At 48.4% G+C, this 21,278-nt stretch overlaps 6 protein-coding genes across 6 annotated transcripts; 2 read left to right on the top strand and 4 right to left on the bottom strand.

Moving 5' to 3' along the window:
• Positions 1-1,684: 1,684 nt before the first annotated feature.
• KY384_001165 (uncharacterized protein) lies at positions 1,685-2,580 on the bottom strand (the record flags this gene model as incomplete). Its single annotated transcript, XM_044809697.1, has 2 exons — positions 1,685-1,973; positions 2,435-2,580. The coding sequence occupies 2 exons, from the start codon at positions 2,578-2,580 to the stop codon at positions 1,685-1,687; spliced, it is 435 nt and encodes a 144-aa protein (XP_044673604.1).
• A 1,061-nt stretch (positions 2,581-3,641) lies between these two features.
• Positions 3,642-6,160, bottom strand: KY384_001164 (uncharacterized protein; the record flags this gene model as incomplete). The annotated part of the gene is made up of 2 exons (XM_044809696.1): positions 3,642-5,233; positions 5,278-6,160. 2 exons carry the CDS (start codon positions 6,158-6,160, stop codon positions 3,642-3,644), a joined length of 2,475 nt encoding a protein of 824 aa, XP_044673603.1.
• A 212-nt stretch (positions 6,161-6,372) lies between these two features.
• Positions 6,373-7,599, top strand: KY384_001163 (uncharacterized protein; the record flags this gene model as incomplete). Its single annotated transcript, XM_044809695.1, has 1 exon — positions 6,373-7,599. One exon carries the CDS (start codon positions 6,373-6,375, stop codon positions 7,597-7,599), a length of 1,227 nt encoding a protein of 408 aa, XP_044673602.1.
• Positions 7,600-7,872: 273 nt separating this feature from the next.
• On the top strand, positions 7,873-9,496 carry FAH12 (Oleate hydroxylase fah12; the record flags this gene model as incomplete). Its single annotated transcript, XM_044809694.1, has 3 exons — positions 7,873-7,915; positions 8,182-9,024; positions 9,081-9,496. 3 exons carry the CDS (start codon positions 7,873-7,875, stop codon positions 9,494-9,496), a joined length of 1,302 nt encoding a protein of 433 aa, XP_044673601.1.
• Positions 9,497-9,607: 111 nt separating this feature from the next.
• KY384_001161 (uncharacterized protein) lies at positions 9,608-11,272 on the bottom strand (the record flags this gene model as incomplete). Its single annotated transcript, XM_044809693.1, has 1 exon — positions 9,608-11,272. The coding sequence occupies one exon, from the start codon at positions 11,270-11,272 to the stop codon at positions 9,608-9,610; it is 1,665 nt and encodes a 554-aa protein (XP_044673600.1).
• A 1,770-nt stretch (positions 11,273-13,042) lies between these two features.
• KY384_001160 (uncharacterized protein) lies at positions 13,043-13,416 on the bottom strand (the record flags this gene model as incomplete). Its single annotated transcript, XM_044809692.1, has 2 exons — positions 13,043-13,317; positions 13,404-13,416. The coding sequence occupies 2 exons, from the start codon at positions 13,414-13,416 to the stop codon at positions 13,043-13,045; spliced, it is 288 nt and encodes a 95-aa protein (XP_044673599.1).
• Positions 13,417-21,278: the final 7,862 nt, after the last annotated feature.

The raw sequence follows: 21,278 nt of genomic DNA, 5'->3' as shown, positions 1-21,278 counted from the left end.
TCCACCATACTGCATTGGTGATCCTAGAAACCGACGTATAGGCATTCAGCGAATCCTCTATGACCTAGGATGATATTCCAAGTGGGCCTCAATTCGCTCCGCAGTGGAAACACCCAACCAATCGGATCGAGCTCGCAAGATCATACATTCCGAAAGTCGCGCCTGTGGTCTTGCGAGGACCAAGGTTCGAAAAGCTTGACCATGATGGGAAGCTTAGCCATGACATGACAGCCGTTAAAACAAAGAAACAATGGCCGCCTTGCATTCGTTTTAGTGACCTCCACCGACCATCAGCGATCTTTCTCGGTCATGTTTACGCGTCAGCGTACGTCCTGTGGATATCGTCCTTTGTGCTGCCACTGCAACGTTTTCATCATTCTTGCGAGAGCGGAGAGTGCAATGTATTCGACCCACTGCAACAGTAATCTCGCAAAGTTCCAAATCAGCTCTCGCATCTGATATAAAAACGGGCAAAATGATTCTCAGCAGACATCAATCTTTTTCCATCTCACCAAGCCCTTAGATCCTGAATATCGCAGCTCTAGCATTCTATTTCACACCAAGACTCTCAAATTAAGCTATTATCCACAAAGCTCACCTCAGCCCAATCATGCAACTCCAACGCCTCTTCACCGCCATCGCCGGCCTTACAATGACAGTGAGCGCCATACCCAACGCGATCCCCGAACTCGAAAACCGCGCCCTCCACTGCATCGGCGGCATCCACAAGGTCGGATCCGGCTGTGCTCCTGAAAACAAAATGGCCACCAGCTGCTCTGCAGATTTGAGCAGGGTCGTAAGTACCTCCATAGATCCTTCAGCTATCAAGATGTCGTTCGTTTTGGATGCAATAGATAGGCTGACTCTTTTTGGGTTTGGGCTGGGGATAGATTGAATGCAAAGGCGACGGACCCACTTGGCATATCATCAATACTTGCACTAATGGCGCTTGCAACACGGATAAGTGCATTTGCGTCTAGTCTTCTGACTGAGATTGTTACGATGAGGAATAGGTGATGGATGGTTAGGCTGACGGCTTTGGATGTGCTGTACTCGGATGTTATTGGGCTTGTAGGTGGAGGAGGATGGGAAGTTGGCAAGAATTCGTGGGCAAGATTTTTCTATCGTTGTGCTTGCCTGCACGGCTTTTGTGATAGATGTTCCTTCATTCATACATCTATATTGCCACTTTAAATGCCTCTATCATTCCACGCGCATGATTGCCTCTCTCTTTTCTAACTCGATCTGCTATGTAAGATTTCAACTCCTTCATATGCCAGCCTGGCAAATGCGAGTAAGTATGAGAAAAGGATAGCTTTTCTGAATGTCATGACATCAGGAACATTTACGTCAAAAGAGACCAAAGTTCGTTTCGAAGCATAAGCACAAATCGAAAAGAGTAAAAAGCCTTGAGATAAGCAAGATGCAAGGCACTGTCAGGGAAAGTATCAGGATGTAGAGGTAGATGACCGTTTTGTGTTATTATAATATTCAAGGAAAATCAAGCATGCTTCCATAGCACAATCAGCAAAAGGAGGTCTGCTGCCTATGAACTCCAACTCCCCATCCTAGAAAAACGCCTGCCTGTACAACCGAATGCCAAACAAGCCTTTCCCTCTTTTCTTTTTTTGTTGACCAATTCTCTCATTTTCCACTCGTACGCCATCAATCAATCATGGCTACCTCACCACTGGCTATTTTTCTTGCAAGTCCTGCACATAGGTAGCCCACCAACCATCGTATCGGCAGACCAGCTACAAATGTGGCAATCGCCCAGCCTATTGTCGAAAGGGTCCATGCTAGCTGGGCCTTTGTACATTTGATCCAGGTAGCCATCCCCGGTGTCGATCTCCACTGACTTTGGAACACCCGGAGAATGGCCAAAGTCAACGTTGATATTCGTGTTCTTGACAATGTAATTGTTCACGATTACCGGACGCTTCGAGTCGCCGGCGCTCTCTACATTGCGTAGGCTGCTTCCACCGTACTTCGTCAGCGCTCCGGTCCGGCTGCTACCGGCGTCATACTTAGTCACGGCTCCGCTACGGCTGGTGCTGTTATCATACTTTGTCACAGCGCCGCTACGGCTGCTGCTAGTTCCGCTTCGATGACTGCTGCTACCACTATGGTGGCTGCTAGCACCACTTCGGTGGCTTGTACTGCCGTTACGCGAGAGGGACATGCCGCTCATTCTCGATGTGACTCCTGATTCTTGGCTCGCATAGCTGTCCACTGAACTCGCGCGGGATCGCGATGATCCGTGGTGAGAGGAGCCATGATGTGAAGAAGAATGCGACTTCTTCTCCCTCATCTCCTTCTCCGACGGGCTCTCATTGATGGCCACAAGCTCACGCGAGCGACCGGAAGAAGACGAAGTTCCTGATTTGTGCGAGCTCGTTAAATGATGGGAGTCGTGGTGCGACGTGGTGCCGACCGTGTGCGATCGAGGGCGAGATGTATGTGACGAACCATGGTGGGAGCTTGAACCGTGATGGGAGCTAGGCCCATGATGGGAGCTAGACCCATGATGGGAGCTAGACCCGTGGTGGGAGCTAGACCCGTGGTGTGAGCTCGAGCCATGGTGTGAGCTCAAGCCGTGATGTGAGCCATGATGGCTACTGCTTGAAGGCTTCGATTCATGTCGGCTCGAGCTTGTATGAGTTCCAGATGCCAGCTTCTTCGACACACCATTAAGCTTCATAAGACGATCCATTGTAATTTGTGATTGATGTCTTGGAAATTGGAGATCGAATCTGAAGCTTGCGATGTGAGTGTGGTAAGAGTTGATGATGAGTTGGTATGATGAGGACGAGATGAGAATTGATGCAGAACAGAAATGAGTCGGCGGCTTCGAGCTTTTTATGAACAGGGAGCAAAGGCGGTGACACAGGACCTCAAAGAACAAACGGCTTTTTTTGAACAATAACCCTGTCGTCAAGCAACAATGATGATGAAGGAGGAAATTCATTGATACTCGTGAAGACAATGGCTTGATCCCAGGAACAAAAGCGTATCTCACAGTAACAAGAACATAGACAAGGACCTTTGTCAAGCTGGTCGTGGCTTGTCATTGTCGTCATCCACAACACCTTCGGCCTTTGGTATGCGTCGGAAGAGATCAGAGGGAGATGCGACGTCTACTTAGCATGAAGAGATGAGGAATTATATATTTTTAGAGTAAAGCCATTAGCATTAGCCTTAAGTGATATATACAGAGAGATGGGCACTCTATCTGTGTAAAATAGGAATTCCTGCTCCTCAAAGACGTGGGGACGACAACGGAGTGAAGAGTCTTTGTACAGACGGCTGTCTCCATGGTATAGTTCAACGTCCTGAATGCGATCAGTTGGTCAAACCCTTTTCGCTAAAATGAGAAAGCCCTTCTGAATGATGGTTATCATCAACCCATCGGGCCCACCAGCAGGACATTGAGCTCGGAGAAATCCTGGTCGGTGAGAACGCTGGTCGGCTGTGCCATCTCGTTCGTGAGGAGTTGCTTGCTCTGTCCATGAACAGCTGCGCTCTGAAGGTCGGCGACGTACATGTGATGTGTACTAGTGAGACTCCGGTTGAATGACTTTCACCATTCAAGGTCATGGTGCCAGCTTCATTAATAATGGGCAAGATCTGTTCCTCCAAGCTCACTCCTCAACCACCAACTTCTTATGCTTCATTTTCGAAGGCTTCTTCGTCCTTATATTTGGTCGTGAGCGAGCCTTCGGTGGCGAATCTGCACTAGGCTTCCTACTCTTCTCGCCCTTCCTATCGCCTGATTCGGGAAACATTTCATCTGGTGTTCTTGTTTCGTCTCGTCCAACTCGAATGTTGGCCAGCACCCTAGATTTTGCGCCGAGTCCCCAGAGATCACCCCATTTCGACTTTCGAGCATCTCTGTATGCCTGCTTGCTGAATGATCTTGGAACCGTCCATCGCTCAATCTTACCCGCGGGAGTGCAGACATCAATGATGACATGCCCGTGTCGCTTTAGTGGAGGTCGAATACTTCTCGGAAATGTCAGAGGCTCAATGGCTTTGTCGGAAGATTCATCAACATCCTCTTGCTCATCATCTTCAAATCCATAGCCTTTGAAAGCCGCTTCCGCTGCCTTTCCGCCTTGCTCGAATTCAAGATCTTGACGCTGGTCTACCCCTCGTTGAAGAGCGATATAGCTGAAATTGACATCTTCATGATTTGCACTTCCGCCGCCAAACAGTGTTTGAAGGTATGGGGGTCTGATGAATCGCTGTGAGAAGTGACAAAAGTCTTTTCGACCTCTACGTCCCGCTGTGATAAACATTGGGCACTTGACGTGGTTAGTGCATGGAGCAATGATCATGCCTTTGTCTCTTGGGCCAAATTGATTTTCAGAGGTAGCTTGAACAGAATCATCGATTTCTGCAGATTCAGGAGATGATATGTGGTACCTTAGTAAGTTTTCTCGAGCACCTGCAATCAACTCAAATCCTCTGGCTACCCCCTTCTCCAGAAGAATCAAAACGCCTCCTTTGGGATCCAAGAGTGACCAGAAGTTTTGAATTTGGTATTTGCGCATGTAATCCTCACGTAAGGTCCATAGTGTGTATGGCGCTATGATGACATCATATTGCTTTCTGGGTTGCGGGTTATTCGATTCTAAAGATGGATGATGCTGTGATGGATCATAATCTGGTAGACGAGGTATGAATGTGGTGTTGTCAAGCAACCTACTCGCTTTATGCCGTAGAACGTCAGATCCAGTCACGACGGTCGATTTGCCATGTGGCGGGTGTTCTTCTTTTGAGGTACCCTCAGGATAGCCACTTTCCCATTCGGCTCTGAGAACCTCACGCCAGGCGAGCACGCCTGCGCCACCTGCACCAGCATCCAGCACACGCGGACCTTCTGGTCTACGCATGAGATTTTGGAGCCACTCACTGCCAAGTCGCTTCCTTACCTCAACCAAGATGCTCAAAATTGACGCATAAGCACCTGGCATGATGGCTGTCAGGAAGGCATTGCCCTCCATCTCACTCATGAAGTGCTGATTGGCTTCTAGTCCAATTGGCTCTTGTTTGAGGTTTGGTCTCTTCATTGTAACAGTGGAGTTCGGAAATCCAGCACCTCCAAAAACTTTGTGTGCAACTTCTGAAAGATGCTTGTTTGAGGCGCTTGCAAGTATATCTGACGTTGGGTTGACGAGAGTGTCTACAGGAAGTTGAATTGTGCTAGGCGATGTGCCAGACCGACCCGCAGCTGTTACAGGATGAGTCCGTGCAGAGTCGCCCCCCCAGGATAACCTTCTACCTCATCATATTGCTCTTCCTCGAAAGACTTCTGTTTCACCAATCTAAGCGGCTCGTCTGCTGAATCTTCCAGAGGAGCCTCATGATCTAGCACTTCTTCCTCTGACTCGGCCTCCTGCTCTTCTGCCACTACTTGGGCTTCCTGCTCTTCGAATTCTATTGCGGCATTCGCTCGTGCAGTTTCAACCCGAGCATTGAATTCCTCTTGTGCTTGAACAATTGAAGATTTTTGTTCCTCTTCCGGATGCGTACCATCAATTTCGTCATGATTTTCCTCTACAACTTCCGTAGCATCTTCGGTTTCGATCTTCAAATCATCCTCCTCAAGATCTTCTTCTTCTTCTTCTTCTTCTTCTCTCAGTCTGCTTTCTTCGCTAGAGACAATGTCCTCCCAATTACCGTCGGCCAGCTGTATCTGGGACACACTTTGGACCGACTCATCTAATGTCTCAGCGTCTTCATCCATATCCGGTGACAGAGCCTTTAACTCTGCATAGCTAGTTGCGGCCACAGGTGGACCATATAAACGTTCATATAAATTGTATTCTTGTGTTGACAAGAAATTTTTTGGAAGGGTCTCTCCAAACATCTGGCGAGCTTGACGCGCTATAGCCTCTATCTCTTCCGGTGTTTTCGCCTCTTTAACGGCGTTTTGCTGTACACTGGAATTGGCGACATCAGCAGCGTCGCGAATCTGCGTTCGCTGCGTGAATCGTCGCGATCCTTGGTATGGTAGTTGTGGCAGAGCCTGTTTTGCCCAGCGACGTGGTCCATGACGAGCAATAACGGGAGGTGCTGTGAGTCCGTAGGTGTACAGATGTAGCAGCTGATTTGAACAAGAGGCACAGAGTCTCCCAGCTGCCTTGGAGCGAATCATCACAATATCAACAAGAACAATGGCTTCTCTACAGATTTGCCATCTAGATGCAAGCCCATATTTAAGCTTTCAGATACCCGTAGCTAGCCTGGCGTGATCTTTCTTATCTAATCTTGCATCATTGGGTCATCATCAAAATTCCCGTTGGCTCAGAGTATTTCTTCTCTTATTGTTCATATCAGTCATATTTCGCTATATATACAGCCTCAGACATGGCGCCTAAAATCCCTAGACTACGATACTCGAACGCCTCCATCTCTTCATCTCCGACAATCCTTCCCTTCCACCGCACCCTCGCCACCGCCGTCTCAGAACCCACCGAGCCATCCCCTTCTTCGACCCCTCCACCCCGGCGCGAAACCAAATTCACCGACCGCCTCAACGCCGGCCCCTCGCTCTTCGACTTCGTCTCCGGCACACACCCCAACCTCCAAGGCGGCACGCAAATTCGCAAAGCCACAGTCGGCAAGCCCGGCGGGAAACAAAAAGAAATAACCCGACTGCCCTCCTGGCTGCAGACCTCCATCCCCAACAACTCGAACTACAAACAAATCAAGAAAGATCTGCGGGGGCTGAATCTTCACACTGTCTGTGAAGAAGCCCGGTGTCCGAATATTTCAGAATGCTGGGGCGGATCGGACAAGTCTGCCGCCACGGCCACTATCATGCTGATGGGCGACACGTGTACGCGGGGCTGCAGATTCTGCAGCGTGAAAACGGCCAAAGCGCCTCCGCCGCTGGATCCGCATGAGCCGGAACACACGGCGGAGGCTTTGAAGCGGTGGGGGCTGGGCTACGTGGTTCTCACGTCCGTAGACCGGGACGATCTCGCGGATGGCGGGGCAGCGCATTTCGCCGAGACGGTGCGGAAGATTAAGGCGAAAGCGCCGGGAATGCTGGTGGAGGCGCTGACGGGGGATTATGCGGGAGATCTGGCTATGGTGGAGATGGTGGCGAAGAGTGGATTGGATGTGTATGCGCACAATGTGGAGACTGTGGAGGCGTTGACGCCGATGGCGAGGGATCGGCGGGCGAAGTTTCGGCAGAGTCTGGAGGTGTTGAGGCATGCGAAGGTTAGTAAGCCGGGGGTTATCACAAAGACGAGTGTGATGCTCGGGTTGGGGGAGACGGAGGACCAGCTTTGGGAGATGTTGAGGGAGTTGAGGAAGGTGGATGTTGATGTGGTTACGTTTGGGCAGTACATGCAGCCTACGAAGAGGCATATGCCTGTGACGGAGTATGTGACGCCGGAGGTGTTTGAATTGTGGAGGATCAGGGCGCTGGAGATGGGATTCTTGTATTGTGCGAGTGGACCTTTGGTAAGGAGCTCGTACAAGGCGGGAGAGGCATTTATTGAGAATGTGCTGAAGAAGAGGGCTACTCAACAGCAGACCGTACTGGCTGGGCCTGACAGTAAAGCCACAGATCTGTTCACGTAGCAAAACAAAATCATTGGCATCGCATAGCCAGTCCGCTTGCCTCAATTACTTTGTTTGTCTGCAACGGTCGATAACATCATGTAGCCCCTATTCTATGGGGTTCGTTCGACTTGATATCTATATATATGAGTTTACTGACTGTTAGATATGTTACTGGCTGAAAACAAGACTGGCTAGAGTAGATTCCACCACAATCATTCTTTGAGCCTCACAATTACTCTTTGATAGGCTTGAACTTAGCCCCAAAACTGCAACAAGCCTAGTCTGCTCAAAATGGAGCCACTAAGATCTACTAAAGCTGCTAGAGCTGCAAGCGGTGAGACAGATCGCCGACGGGCCCCTTGCATAAGTCTTATCGATCATTAAACTGACGCCAATATCGATAGCCAAGGCTGAAGATCCCCAACAAAAAATGTGGAAATTTCTACCTCGCTTCGCTAGCGTGGTGTACCACATCACAACCATCTTTTTCTTTAAAGAATCATAAAATCTAAATTGACTTATTCTCTTTCTCTTCTCCGCAGTCAAATCACCATCATGAGCAACACAACCAGAATTGAGCCATCTGCTCCCCCTCATCAGACTACGGCCAGCTCCTCAACACCTACGGTACAGAATTCAAGATCCCAGATTTCACCATCAAACAAATCCGCGATGCAATCCCCTCCCACTGCTTCGAGCGCTCCCCTCTCCGCGGTTTCGCCTACATCTTGCGCGACATCGCCCTCCTAGCCACAACCTTCTACCTCTTCACAACCTACAACACCCCAGTCCACATTCCCTCCATCTCCATACGTTTCTTCCTCTGGGCACTCTACGGCTTCATCCAAGGTCTCTTCGGCACCGGCCTGTGGGTCCTCGCCCACGAATGCGGCCACCAATCCTTCTCCCCCTCCAAAACGCTGAACGACACCACGGGCTGGATCCTGCACTCCGCCCTGCTGGTCCCCTACTTCTCCTGGAAGATCTCGCACGGGAAACACCATAAATCCACGGGGCACATGGAGCGCGACATGGTCTTCCTGCCGAAAACACGCGAGATCTATGCGTCTCGGATCAGGAGGGGAGTCCACGAACTGCACGAGTTGACGGAGGAGGCGCCGATCGTTACTGCCTTGGTGCTATTCGCTCGCCAGCTGATCGGGTGGCCGCTGTATCTTCTGCAGAACAACACCGGCCATAATTTCCACTCGCGACAGACGGAGGGAAGAGGCAAGGGGAAACGGAATGGGCTTGGAGGCGGCGTGAATCATTTCAGTCCCTCGAGTCCGTTGTACGATGCCAAAGATGCGAAGTATATCGCGCTCAGCGATCTCGGGCTGGGCCTGACGGCAATTTTCCTGTACGAGATGGCGCAGTGTTATGGCTGGGGAAATGTTGCCCTGCACTACTTCCTGCCGTATCTGTGGGTGAACCACTGGCTTGGTCAGTCCACCACACCCCTTTGCCTTTGGACTCTGCAACTAATATGCGTTGAGTAGTCGCCATTACTTATCTCCAACACACCGATCCCACGCTGGCCCACTACGGCGCGCAAACTTGGAATTTCACTCGCGGTGCCGCCGCAACCATCGATCGCGAGTTTGGCTTCATCGGCCGCTCCCTTTTCCACGGCATCATCGAAACCCACGTTCTCCACCACTACGTCTCGACAATTCCGTTTTATCACGCTGACGAGGCGACGGAGGCCATCAAGCCTGTCATGGGGGAGCATTACCGGTCAAATACTCAGGAAGGATCGGTGGGATTTTTGAAGAGCTTGTGGCTTAGCGTGAGGTGGTGTCAGTGGGTCGAGCCGAGCGAGGGCGCCGAGAAGCTGGGGAAAGATATTTATTTCTATCGAAATCGGAATGGGCTGGGCGTCAAACCATTGAAGATAGAGAAGAAGGTAAATTAAGACAGAGAGCGATGATATGTCCACGTGAAATGTTAGACGGTCCAATACTTGATCCATTTGGCGATAGCCCTTAAGACCCTGCCCTTAACGAAGGACTTGATTTGTGATTTGCTAAACAAGGTCTGGATGACCTCCAATATCGTCAAGGCCAGCAAAACCTTCTTCGGTGATCCATCGCCCCTTCCCATTCAAGTCCATAAGTACCTGGCAGCTCCAACCAACGACTAGAAGACCCGGTGGCCGACTTCCCTCTTCCTCGATTGCAGCACACACATGTTGCAAGGTGCTCCTGATGACTCGTTGATCGGGGCAAGATGCTCTCTCAATCACCGCACATGGTACTTCTTGAGGCCAATGTTTCGGCTCTCTTGTCTTTTCGCTCGGATCAGAAGTCGACACAGCTCCCGTCAAGGCATCAATAAGCGAGGTCAGTCTGTGTAAGGCCATCAGGAATACCACAGTCTGCGTTGGGATGTAAGGTGGGGGTTCTGGCGCAGCGCCTTTTCTGCCTGTACCAGTACATATCAAGACTTGATCGGCAACACTTCGATGTGTTGGAGGTATCGCTGCGAACAATGGTGCTGAGAGAGAGCTCGTGATTCCAGGAAGCACGACAGGGGTAAAGCCGTGCGATCTGAAGAATGCAAATTCCTCTGCGCCCCGCCCATAGACATAGGGATCGCCTTGTTTGAGGCGGAGTACGGTATGGCCCTTCTTTAAGGCTTCTAGTCCTAATTGCAGGAACTCTTCTTGGGCGGCGTCCGCGTTGCCGGGGAATTTACGGGCGATATGGACAGGTGTTCGCCGAGGTATTAGGTCGAGCACGGGTGCCGGTACAAGCTTGTCGGCTAGGATCAATGAGGCATTTTGAATCGACCGATGGGTCGCCATGGTGAGTAGTGCAGGCGAGCCAGGTCCAGATCCCGCAAGTATGATTTGAGGTTTTGCGCGGATGCCATTGTTTAGGCTTGCGCCGTCGAAGGGCTGCTGCAATTGCTGAGTCGAGGAAGAGTAGGATTGTAGGACGGCCTCTATGTCATCATCTGTAATGGAGGCTAAGCGTCTAAGCGGCCAATATTCACAGATTTGTGAAAGCCACCGCAATCTTCTTGTCTTCGCCGCTCCCACATCGTCTTCTGAGACCAGACGATTGAACGCTGGCCTCTGAGATGGTGCGTCATCATCTTCCGCTTCTTGTGCGATGCCTCCATATTGATACGTCTTGTGATCTTCCTCCCATATCCTCCTCCTCATCACTCCGAGCCGTTCCACAGCCTCACCGAGCCTGGGCGGTAACAAAGCCGCTACTTCTCGGCGAATACGTGAAGCAAGCTTACATCCTTTTCCAGACGTTGTAATGCCAATTTGTAGCGGTCCATCTGAGTGTGTCGAGAGGAGGGTAAACGTGCAAAGATTGGGTGCATCAATCACATTGACCGGGATGCGCTTCCTCCTACACAGTTGGGATATATGCGTATTCCGTGCGGTGTTGCTGCTTGATGTCACCAAAACAGCATCAACCACATAGTCCACCTCTTCTCTGCCCTGGGATGTAAGATCTCCATCCTCAAAGCTCTTCTTGATCCATTGGACCTGACCATCCTCGATCAATTTTGCTAGGACGTAATGGACCTCTGAATTTGTGGGAGCAACAATCTTCGGCTTGGCGCCAGCTTCGATGCTTTTACCGCATCTGGCACTTGCCAAAGGGTTTGATCCAACAATGAGATGTACCGCTCCTTCGCAATCTTGTGCCGTGAGTAGAGGAGGCGCCATTATTGATATCAAGATCTGGCCCTGTCAAAGTCTAGGCGATCAGCACGATACGGTCAAGGGACCTTGAAGTCGTAGACCAGCGCTGGCGAGGTGTAAAGCGCTGAAGTGAATGAAATCCGGACTTGAAGGGAATACATTGTGGCGATATGAAGTATATCCAATACCTAGCAGACGTTGAGTTATGGATAAGGTTGTCGATGGCAAAGGAGAAATGCTGCGCGGAAGATCCCGTTTCTCCGGCCAACCTAGTCTTGGCGGCACAAGACATCGAAATTGTACCCCCAGACTAGCCATTCACCAAGAACTCGCCTAGGCCCCACCGAGCGCCAAAGGTGAGTGGGATAAGTATAATAATTGGGCAGCAGCAGAGCTCACTATGAGTACCTGAGATCCTGCAAGGCTCACACGTGTCGGACGACTTCTTGCTTTGATGTCTTGGCAAGGTCAATATTCAGTCAAAACGGTGCATCCTTGTCCTCTCCACGTTACGTGCATGAATGTCTGAGTAAAACCTTTAGTTGAGCCCAGACAAATAGATCTCGGAGTTTTGAAACGTGCCTCTATTTATTTACCGACCTAGTCCAGAAGAGTTGGGGGCTCAGTGCACGATAGCAATTCATACAAGTGACTTCATGAGGCTGTGGGCATGGCTAAGAAGCGAATGTATCAGGATTCATTACATCACACCCCCATTAAGTTGTTCAGGTCTAGGCTATCTAGATACAACACATGGATGTTTCCGAGTTCCCAGAGTACAGGGGTAAGTCTCAGGTAACCGCCGGGCTTTATATGCAGTCAGGAGTACAAGGCTGATATATGCCGAGAACCCTTCTCTTACCCACTTACTTCTCGCTTCATCAGACATCGTAGCCCCAATAAAGGCACTTTCAAGCACCATTTGTGGTTTGGCACAGACAACGGCGTTTATATATGCAATCCTACGTTTTAAATTCATTAATGCCTTCCATTTCGCGTAAAGACATTGTATATTGCACGATGTCGAAGCTTGGTTTGCAAAGATCTAACGTTACTCCGCCGATATGCAAAAACTATAACCATGAAGGATATAATGAGGCGACTCTGCTGCCATACATGCCACATCCTTGTTTCAAGTATCTGCGGATTATGGCGCAGTCAATGGTTACCGTATCTATAAAGATACGACGTGTCATTCATTTCTCGTTCGCTCTTCCCTCTTCCCTCTTCAAAGGAAAATTGCTTTATAACTCGAAGAGGGCATTCTATTCGCGGCATAGCAAATGTTTTACTCTTTGATGGTCTGCGGTCAGGGAAGGTCTAATTTTAGGGCTTCCGTCTCTCCATTGATGACTAAGGAAGTGCTGTCCGACAGCGGGGACAGAACTTCTGCTAGTCCGTCATTACCAATGTTACTTCTTCCTTAGTCATCATCTCTTAGCGATCGGTATAGCTTCAATTGATAATTTAATTAGGGTTATTAATGATAAACCGTGTACCGGAGGATTCAATATAGGTAGTTACAGAATAGGACAACGAACTAAGGAGGAAAGAAAGAAAAGGAGCAAGAAAAACTCCTCAAGTACACAAGCTAGTGTTCCATCATCCTATGATCCATATCACGACATCTCGAGTCAATGTTCCAATACGATTGCTTTGTTCCGGCAATTCCGTTCATCCTGCCTTATCACATGACCATATCACGTAATATCCAGATTGAATGTTGGTTCAATCATGACATTATCTAATATTTGGAAGATATCATCCTTTGTCGGTGTGTTTCCAAGTCTCATCTCACTTCTCGATCTCTGTATTGAATACTCCTCCGTTGGATTTGCAGATGGCCTCATTTTGAGCAACTATAGCATCCAGATCGCGAGGGGCCGAGAGTGTCTCGTTTATGGCTCTGTACTCTGTGGCCTTAGGACAGATAGGTACATTACTTTTTTTAATTGTTGTACCATGGGCAGCATATTCCGTCCTCAAGGCATCAATAGATACGATATTATCAACGCCACAGAGACTAAAGTATAGAGCCTCTGGTTTTTGGCCTTGGACTCCTAAGACACCTATGATTAGAATAGCAAAGGTTTCCATCTTCTCATTGGATGGACAACAGGTGGTCTCAGATTTGTCTTGACATTTGTTGGTGTACAGGCATTTTCCATACTTGGGAGCGAGGCTGCACACGTGATCCGATACAACACCGTCACAGTGTTGAACTGCTAAGGTGCAAGATATGGGTGTTCCCTCTCGACACGCGCTCGTATAGTCTTGACAATTGGCTTGGTTGCAGTCAGAATTTTCTTCAGCGGTGCAAAGTCGAGTGCAAAATGTGCCTGGTGGTTGTCCATTTACCTCCTGGGTGTCGCTTTGATATCCGCCCGGACAAAAGCCAAGTTCATCGGCGTGAATAGTTGCCCGACAATTCGTGGTATCTCCAATTCTTGTGAGGCAATCGATGTTGTCTGACTGAACCAGTAGACAAAGGCTGCTTAGGATGAGTATCGTGATCTTCATGGTGTCTAAAAAGTGAAGAGGAGGAAGGAGTGGTAATTTCCAAGATTTGGGAGACTGGAATGTAGAAGAGTTCTGCTGTCCGTTCTGTACTTTGAAGTATTCGTCCTGTGCCCATGGTCCCCTATTTATGTGTTTTCCCTGCGAGTCTCATAGCACTAATAATGTGCGTGGAAAAATCCCCATTAAGCCTCAACATAGATATCTACTTGTTCTCTTGCTATACTTTTAGTTCTAATTAGCGATCTTATGCGTATAGGTCACCGCCGAAGGGCCGGAATGCAAATTTAGCGTTGTCATTAGCCTTTTTATTATACTTCAGCATTCGGTTCAGGTCGGGCCATGCAGACAAAAGCATATTAGCTGATCGACATCGGAATATATTCCAAATCAGTACAATAGGTCACGCCCGAAGATCTAGAATGCAAAGTTGGCGTTCTTACTAGCTTTTCTATTATACTTCAGCATTCGGTTTAGGTCGGGCCTGTAAGGCCGAGAAGGGAGCCGTTTGATGTCGTATCTCCTTGGGTTTTAGCGTAGAAGGCACGTGACGTTGTCACTCCTTTGTTCACTCGCCTCCGAGTACACTGTGCCTCGACTCGTTAATGATCAGTTTCTAGAGACACCATGATAGCACAGTAACCCACGCATCTCTTCTCACATTACCTTATCAACCCTTAAGCGTCTCTGACCCTCATAGGGCCATGCAGACAGAAGCATATTAGCTAATCGACATCGTACAACATTCCAAATCATTATAGTAGTAGGGATTCTCAGACCAAAAATGAAGCACTATCATGGTGCACCATCATGGTCCACCACTACGTTAATTTTTGCTCCATCATAGTGTTTTTACTTTGAGCGCCCCTGTCTATTGCCTCTATCATGGTGGTCCCTCATGGTGTCTTAGTCATAGTAGTTTAGAAATCTCAACCAATCAAGCTCCTTCCACTAGCTGTTTCTTCAGCATCCTGAAGCTATTTGATGATTACTTCCTCCTCTTTAAAAAGACTACTATTTAAACGCATGAAGATATTAGAAGTAGGATGCGAGAGCTTATAAGCAAAGTAGGGGTATAAGAGGAGGCTGTTGAGTAGAGGGGGGAGGTTAGCAGGTAGGATAGGTTAAAGGTTAAAGAGTTCAAGAGGAGCAAATGGCTAAAACACCAGGATGGAGCAGGACAATGGAGGTCAGGAGGTTCACGATGGGTTTTTACGGCCGGACCACTGTGATGGTCGTTGCTAGGCTATAAACAGTAAAATCGTAGCTCCCACACCATCATGGCTGTCGATCGTGGACCACCATGATAGTGCTCCGTAAGCTGGTCTGAGAACCCCTAGTATGACGATATAAGAGTCAACTGATAGTGACGAGATAGTGTTCGCGCTAGCTTTTTACGGCTCGAGGAACAGGGTGGCTTCGTCGAAAGGGGATATGCGGTTGATCCAGTCTTCGCATTCTTGTACTCCCTTCACCACCGTGGTACACCGAGCTCAAAGTCCAGCCGCCGAATCCTCCCGTTCTAGAATTTTACGGAAGTTATGCATTTCTATCTGTAGACATCTGAGCAGTGTCTAAATAGGTTAGTTGGTCTAATTGCTTGACGAGAGAAGGGTCAGGGTCAGTTGGGCAGATGCTGGCCTAACCTCGCGGTACCGTGACGTGAATGGCGTATGACTATTACTACGTACACGCACGGAATACTTCTTCGGGTTGCCCCAATCTCTCACGGTTCTAATGCACCTTACTTACCGGGTTCTGTTTACCGGGTAGCCTACTGCAAGCCAATACATTTTGCAGTGCTCTTGTGGCGCTTTAAACAGACATCCAGGTGACCTCACACTGGACATCACCGAACAGTCCCAGAGACTTGCTCCTCGGCGACAGAGCAACATGATGTAGTCTCTGATTCCTAAAATCTTTGCACTAAGCAATGCCTGTAGCCGAAAGTTGAAGCGTTACGTATCTGGTGATGACGAGAAACGTTCGTGCTGTAAGCCTTTTATTTGATAAATCTGACAGAACAAGCGTAGCCCGGACATTGTCTAGTATCTTTAGTATGAGTGAAGCGACATGTATATCACCAGATTTACTCGGGCTAAGTCGGCACAACATCAAGCAAAGACACGGGAGCAGGCACCACTAATTCAAAATTAGTGTGGAAAAGATATCTATTACACCTTCATACTTTCCACATATCTTGTATCTAAGGCTTCCCTAATCCTCCGGGTCCCAGATACCTCTCACCCAGCTTGAAACCTGGCTTCTCGATTTTAGCAGATCGCTCAGGCCTCTTTCCCAACCTGAAGGGAGACTTCTTCGTGGGGCGAAAATGCAGTCGGCAAAGGACGAGATGTTGCCAGCGGTGTAACACGCGTCCAAGTGCTCTTGTGGTGAGGATGTGTAGAACTTGCCCCAACCTGCAGACACGATCGCAATCACAGACACAGACCACAGTACTCAAGATGACAGCGGAGGTTACATGCCAGCAACTTTCTCTGCCGAGCACCAGCAAGAATCGACTTCGTCGTGTCTGTCAGTCTGTCTCGCAGCGTGTTGCCGTTGAGCCCATCAAAGCATCGCCGTCGTCACTCGCTGCCGGGACTCATCAAGAATGACCTAACTCGTTGCATTTCATCAGTCTTGTCTCGCAGCAGGTTCGCCATAATGAACAAAACATACTCCGCATGTCGTCGTCGCATTACCAGGTCTGTACCGCAATAGCCTCTCGTTCTAGGAATCAAATGCCATCACCGTCTGTCTCGTGCGGGAGAAGTGCCTTTCGTCGAGGCCATCACGAGAACCACCGCCCCCGCCATACACCACCAGACCCACCATGTAGCACCCCAGTGCCTAGTCGATCCTAAACATGACGCCAGAACACCTCCAGCAAGACATGGCATAATCATCAAATGCTGTCGGAAGATCAGGCCCACTCCCCGTGTCATCCTGCCTCTCGACGCAATCAAACAGGACAGCCCCGTCATCTTCATCGTTACTGGCCATCATCACTCAACTGCCGTCGTGCCATCTACTCTACACTCATTTCCATTACACACCCTCCCTTCAGTAGTAACAAATAAATTACACTATCTGCCATCTCTACTACTGCTCCCACCTTGACACAGTAATAGACAAAATTTCCCACCATCCTATCCGTCCAGCCACCCTTAGTCGTAACTTGAACAAATCTCTTTTTTTCCCGTTGGCATGGTGATCAAGATGCATTGTGGAAGGAGCAGGTTGATAGAAGGAGCAGGTTGACAGAAGGAGCAGGTTGATAGAAGGAGCAGGTTGATAGAAGGAGCAAGTTGATAGAAGGAGCAGGTTAATAGAAGGAGCAGCTTGATAGAAGGAGCAGCTTGCGGAGACGCAATGGAAGATAGACTGAAGTGTAAGCGTTGAGGAGATGGACTGCGACTATGATAATGCACCTGTTGAAGGTAGAGTGGACGCGGACTAATATACTGAGTGGACCCGAGAAATAACCGCATTGATACAGAAGGTGTGCAATCCAAGTAATTCAGAGTGAGGAGAGATGGCGAGATAAAAGAATTTTTAGAAATAGTTGGTCTTTGAAACATTGGCACGGTGATTATGGGCGTTGTGGAAGGAGCAGATAAAGGAAGGAGCGAAGACAGACAGTGGAAGGTGAAGCGAAAGCCAGTGTCGAGCGTAAAGAAACTGCATGTGTTACTGTATCGAGCATGAAGGTAATTCGACAAATGGACAGGAATTCAAAGTTGCAGGTTCCTCGAGATGGACTATATGCGTCAGCGAAAATAGATACAGCGTACGGCTAGATAAGAAATAGAGACAGTCGTGTCGAGACAGTCCCGAGATAAGCATCAGATAATCGGAGTAAAATAGCAGGACGAGATGCTTGGAAATTCCACAGTTGGTAAGAGATGGGATAGACGAAGCTATTCAGCCGAAGACTGGTACTCCCAAGACGATTCCAGTCGAACCATGCACTGACTGAAACAGGCCCACGGAGAAAAATCACTTATTAAAGAGGTCCTTGAGAGAAGACAGAACCAAAAAGAGGGGACTCGCGCAAGTGGACGGCGATCAAAAAAAGGAATTCAAACAACAGGACAGATACCAAGAGTGGAATTCAAATGACAGGACAAATATAAAAGGAGGGATTTAAATGACAGAACAAATGCCTCATAGATGTCTATTGGAATAAGACAAGAACAATGTTTATGATCGAGTGCAACGAGTGAGACTTGAAAAGTTCTTTACCAGCCCTACCTCGATAAAATTCTATTGCATAGAAGTCGACCGGTCCAGGCTGAAACAGAGATTGGATCCAAAGTATCAAGTTTGACTGTGTGGCAGCTGGTTTGTGCCGCGAACGACATCGCCAATTATCGATTCGGGCCTCAAATTGACGCAACTTTTCGAAAAAGACTGGTTGCTAGCAGTCCACGAGGCCTAAACCAATGCTGCATGAGGTCACAAATCTATCATCTATCTACCTTCAAGCATACCTGGGAAACATGTTGTCTATATTCTTACTGGACGATTTCATGAGGTACTATTACTTTCTTTGCTGTGTTATGGGGAAGTGTCTCTTTAGTAAAAGAAGAAAAAAAATTAGAAATGCGGTGTGTGCAAGAGGAGTGATGTCGAGACTTTGTCGTATTTGTATCAGTATAACATCTTCATTTTTCGCAGTCTTTCAAAATCAATGATATTATTGTAACGCCTGCTCTCCATTGATCAAAATCTGATGTGAAAGTGATAACTGCAAGCTGTCGACTTTGTGGAGTACGGTAGCCAATAAAAAGAAAGGCTGAAGATCATCCAGTCAGCACTCAGTTGCCTATGCGTGGAAGGGGCCCGAGAAAATGGTGCTCTAGGAATTATGTAACATTGTTGGATGACACAAAGGGGTCCGGCATGAGCTGCGCCCTAAGTTTGGACCTCAAGCTTTCCTCGTTGCTGAGTATCTTTCACTACAATAGTTATGGAAATTCCAGAGTTAATTGGTCAAATGTTCATACGAGATGGGGGGTGGGCCGGGAAGGTTTAAAACAAGGGGGCTACATTCAGCCTGCCTCAGCAAAAGGCCCAGCAAAAAGCACGACTTTTCCATTGTTTGAGGACGACAGGCTGTGTGGGCTTAGAGCCTTCGATAGCTGACAGACCGCGTAAGGCTGAGCACCATCAGCCTGCCTTGTAAAAAGCCTCCAGAGCTCAAGAACTTGATTGGGTACGTAAGGCAAGGATTTTGGGTGTCATTGTGGCCCCAATGATACAAATTTGGAAACAAGTTTTCCGAGGTGTGGCAGGCTAGCGACATAGCGTTTTGGAAATCATGCAGGGGACTTGCAGTCTACATCGGTACCACTGCACATTTTTACATATAAGGTGTGTTGCCTCCGTCGAATCCGAGGGTCATTGGGGCCTTTGCAAACCTACGCAAAGGTGAAAAGCCAGACATGCGATCTGCACAATGGCCATCAACAATTATTGCGATGCTGATGCTGACGCTGCAAATCGCTGGCATGTCAGTCGTACTTGTTGACCGCGAGATTTCGTCCAACCCGACCGCTACACCATCAGCAACAACTTTGGAGACATCAGCAAGCAAGACTTCAACTTTAGCCTCTCCTTTCCCTACACCTTCTAAGAAGGACGCCGGTCTCCGAGGCTGCCAACCTGGAGAAGGCACCGGCCCCGGTTCAAAGCTTTGTGATACCCAGCACAGCCTTCAGTGCTATGCGTTGCCGTATGGACTCTTAGGCTTCTGCTCCGATTTGACTTCGCTCTACACCGTCGTGATGCTGCAGTTAGGCCGCAAGCCGCTGATGCCATGGTCGAGGCTGAAAGGAGGACGGTGGGACATGACAATGGGAGTTCTATCGATCCTTTCGGCTGTCATATCAGCAGTGATCAATGCTGCACGTTGTGGTCGTCACTGGGAACTCGTTGCTATGTCATTCTGGAAAATCACAATCGCGATTTCTATGGGATCGCAAATGATACATGCGGCATTGATCGCGCAGAGTCAAAGCTACAGCAAATATGCTTTCGGAAAAACCAATCGAGCATTCGTCCCGTATAGCATCGGTCTCCTTATAGGAACAGTGGGCTTGACGAGCCTTGCCTTTACTAACAGAGTCGTTTCTCCTGTCTTAGATGATACGGGTGTCATGTATGGAAATTATCCACTTGGGGCCTTCCTAATTACTAGCCCGTTGTTTTTCATGCTTGTCCTAAATGCAATACATTATGTGGCCGAGTGCCGAGGAGCTCTGGATGTATGGAATGCCTCTTTCTATGGCTATATCGGTGAGCACTATCCGTCGAGGAATAATCCGCTGTATTGGCCGATTATTATGATCATCTATATCACCCTGGGTTGGCAACTTGGTACTATTTTCTTTGGAAATTGGATCTTGGCCCTGCTGGCTCAGAACAGAATTGGCGTACCAAGTGATTCAAGTGAGTGCCTTCATGGACCATCGGCTGCATTACCGCTGACCCGCAAGACAGACCGTCCCATTTTTATCAAAAAGATTCCATTGCTCTCAATTTGAGATATAGCCATCACCAGCCATAGCCGAGAAGGCCTTGCAAAGACGTAGCCAATCTTCAGGATAGCGCAGCGTCGCGACACCCTAACTAGGCCATGAATTGGTAAATGTCTTATTTCAGGGATATAATCAAGCATCACAATATTTTCATTCTACTTAGCCTATATGGTTATTCTAACACTCCTTATGATTACAAACAGAACCTGTATATACACATAAGGAAACTACATTAGTGGCTACCGTGTGCTAGTCAAAGGAAAGTGAAAAATGTTGCCTTCGGCACTCAACTACGACATATGCAAAGGGTCTCCCAAAATGTGTAAGCCATACAGCCTCCGGATGTCCCCCTGCTCCTTGGAGACTTCAGTCCGACCATTGGCTTCGTGCACTATAAGATTTCCTCAGATACAATGATGATCAGCCGCTTCAATACCCCGTATTCGAAAGGTGAAAGCATGGTTCGGGATCCAATACCAAGCCATGCCTTCAATGGATGTTTCTTCTGCCAAAGAAAATGTCATGTGTGCTTAGATTAGTAAGAACCCGATACTGGAGAGTCACCAATTCGGAGGTAGAACTACTGTGAACAAGCATGATATCGTGCACAAATGGTCCAGTGTTGCCAAATCGGTTTCCATGCGGGGATATAATTGCGATCTTCACCAGACTTGGCTACAATAAAGTAGCTCATCGAGGTAGCCAATACAATTCGTAAAGTTCTTGGGTCGGCTGGTCATGATTATTCTATCACTATTTCAGAAAGGCGCAAAGACTAGCCTTAGTACAAGCCATAGGTCTTCATTGGCCAGAGCGGAGAAGCTTGTATGAAGGCAGTAACGCCTTGCACAAGAGGCCGCCAAAGGCGCTCCTAGCGCAGATTGTCAACAATCGTCGATTCTCCTCACTTTCCCGGGTCTGTCCACCTGATCAGTTTTCAAAGTTTTTTACATGCCATAACCTCCATC

This window comes from Bacidia gigantensis (assembly GCF_019456465.1).
Source record: "Bacidia gigantensis strain McMullin 20006 chromosome Unknown contig_125, whole genome shotgun sequence".
Taxonomy (NCBI): Eukaryota; Fungi; Ascomycota; class Lecanoromycetes; order Lecanorales; family Ramalinaceae; genus Bacidia; species Bacidia gigantensis.
Note: the sequence above shows the minus strand (reverse complement) of the source record. Positions and strands in the feature narration are given on the sequence as shown.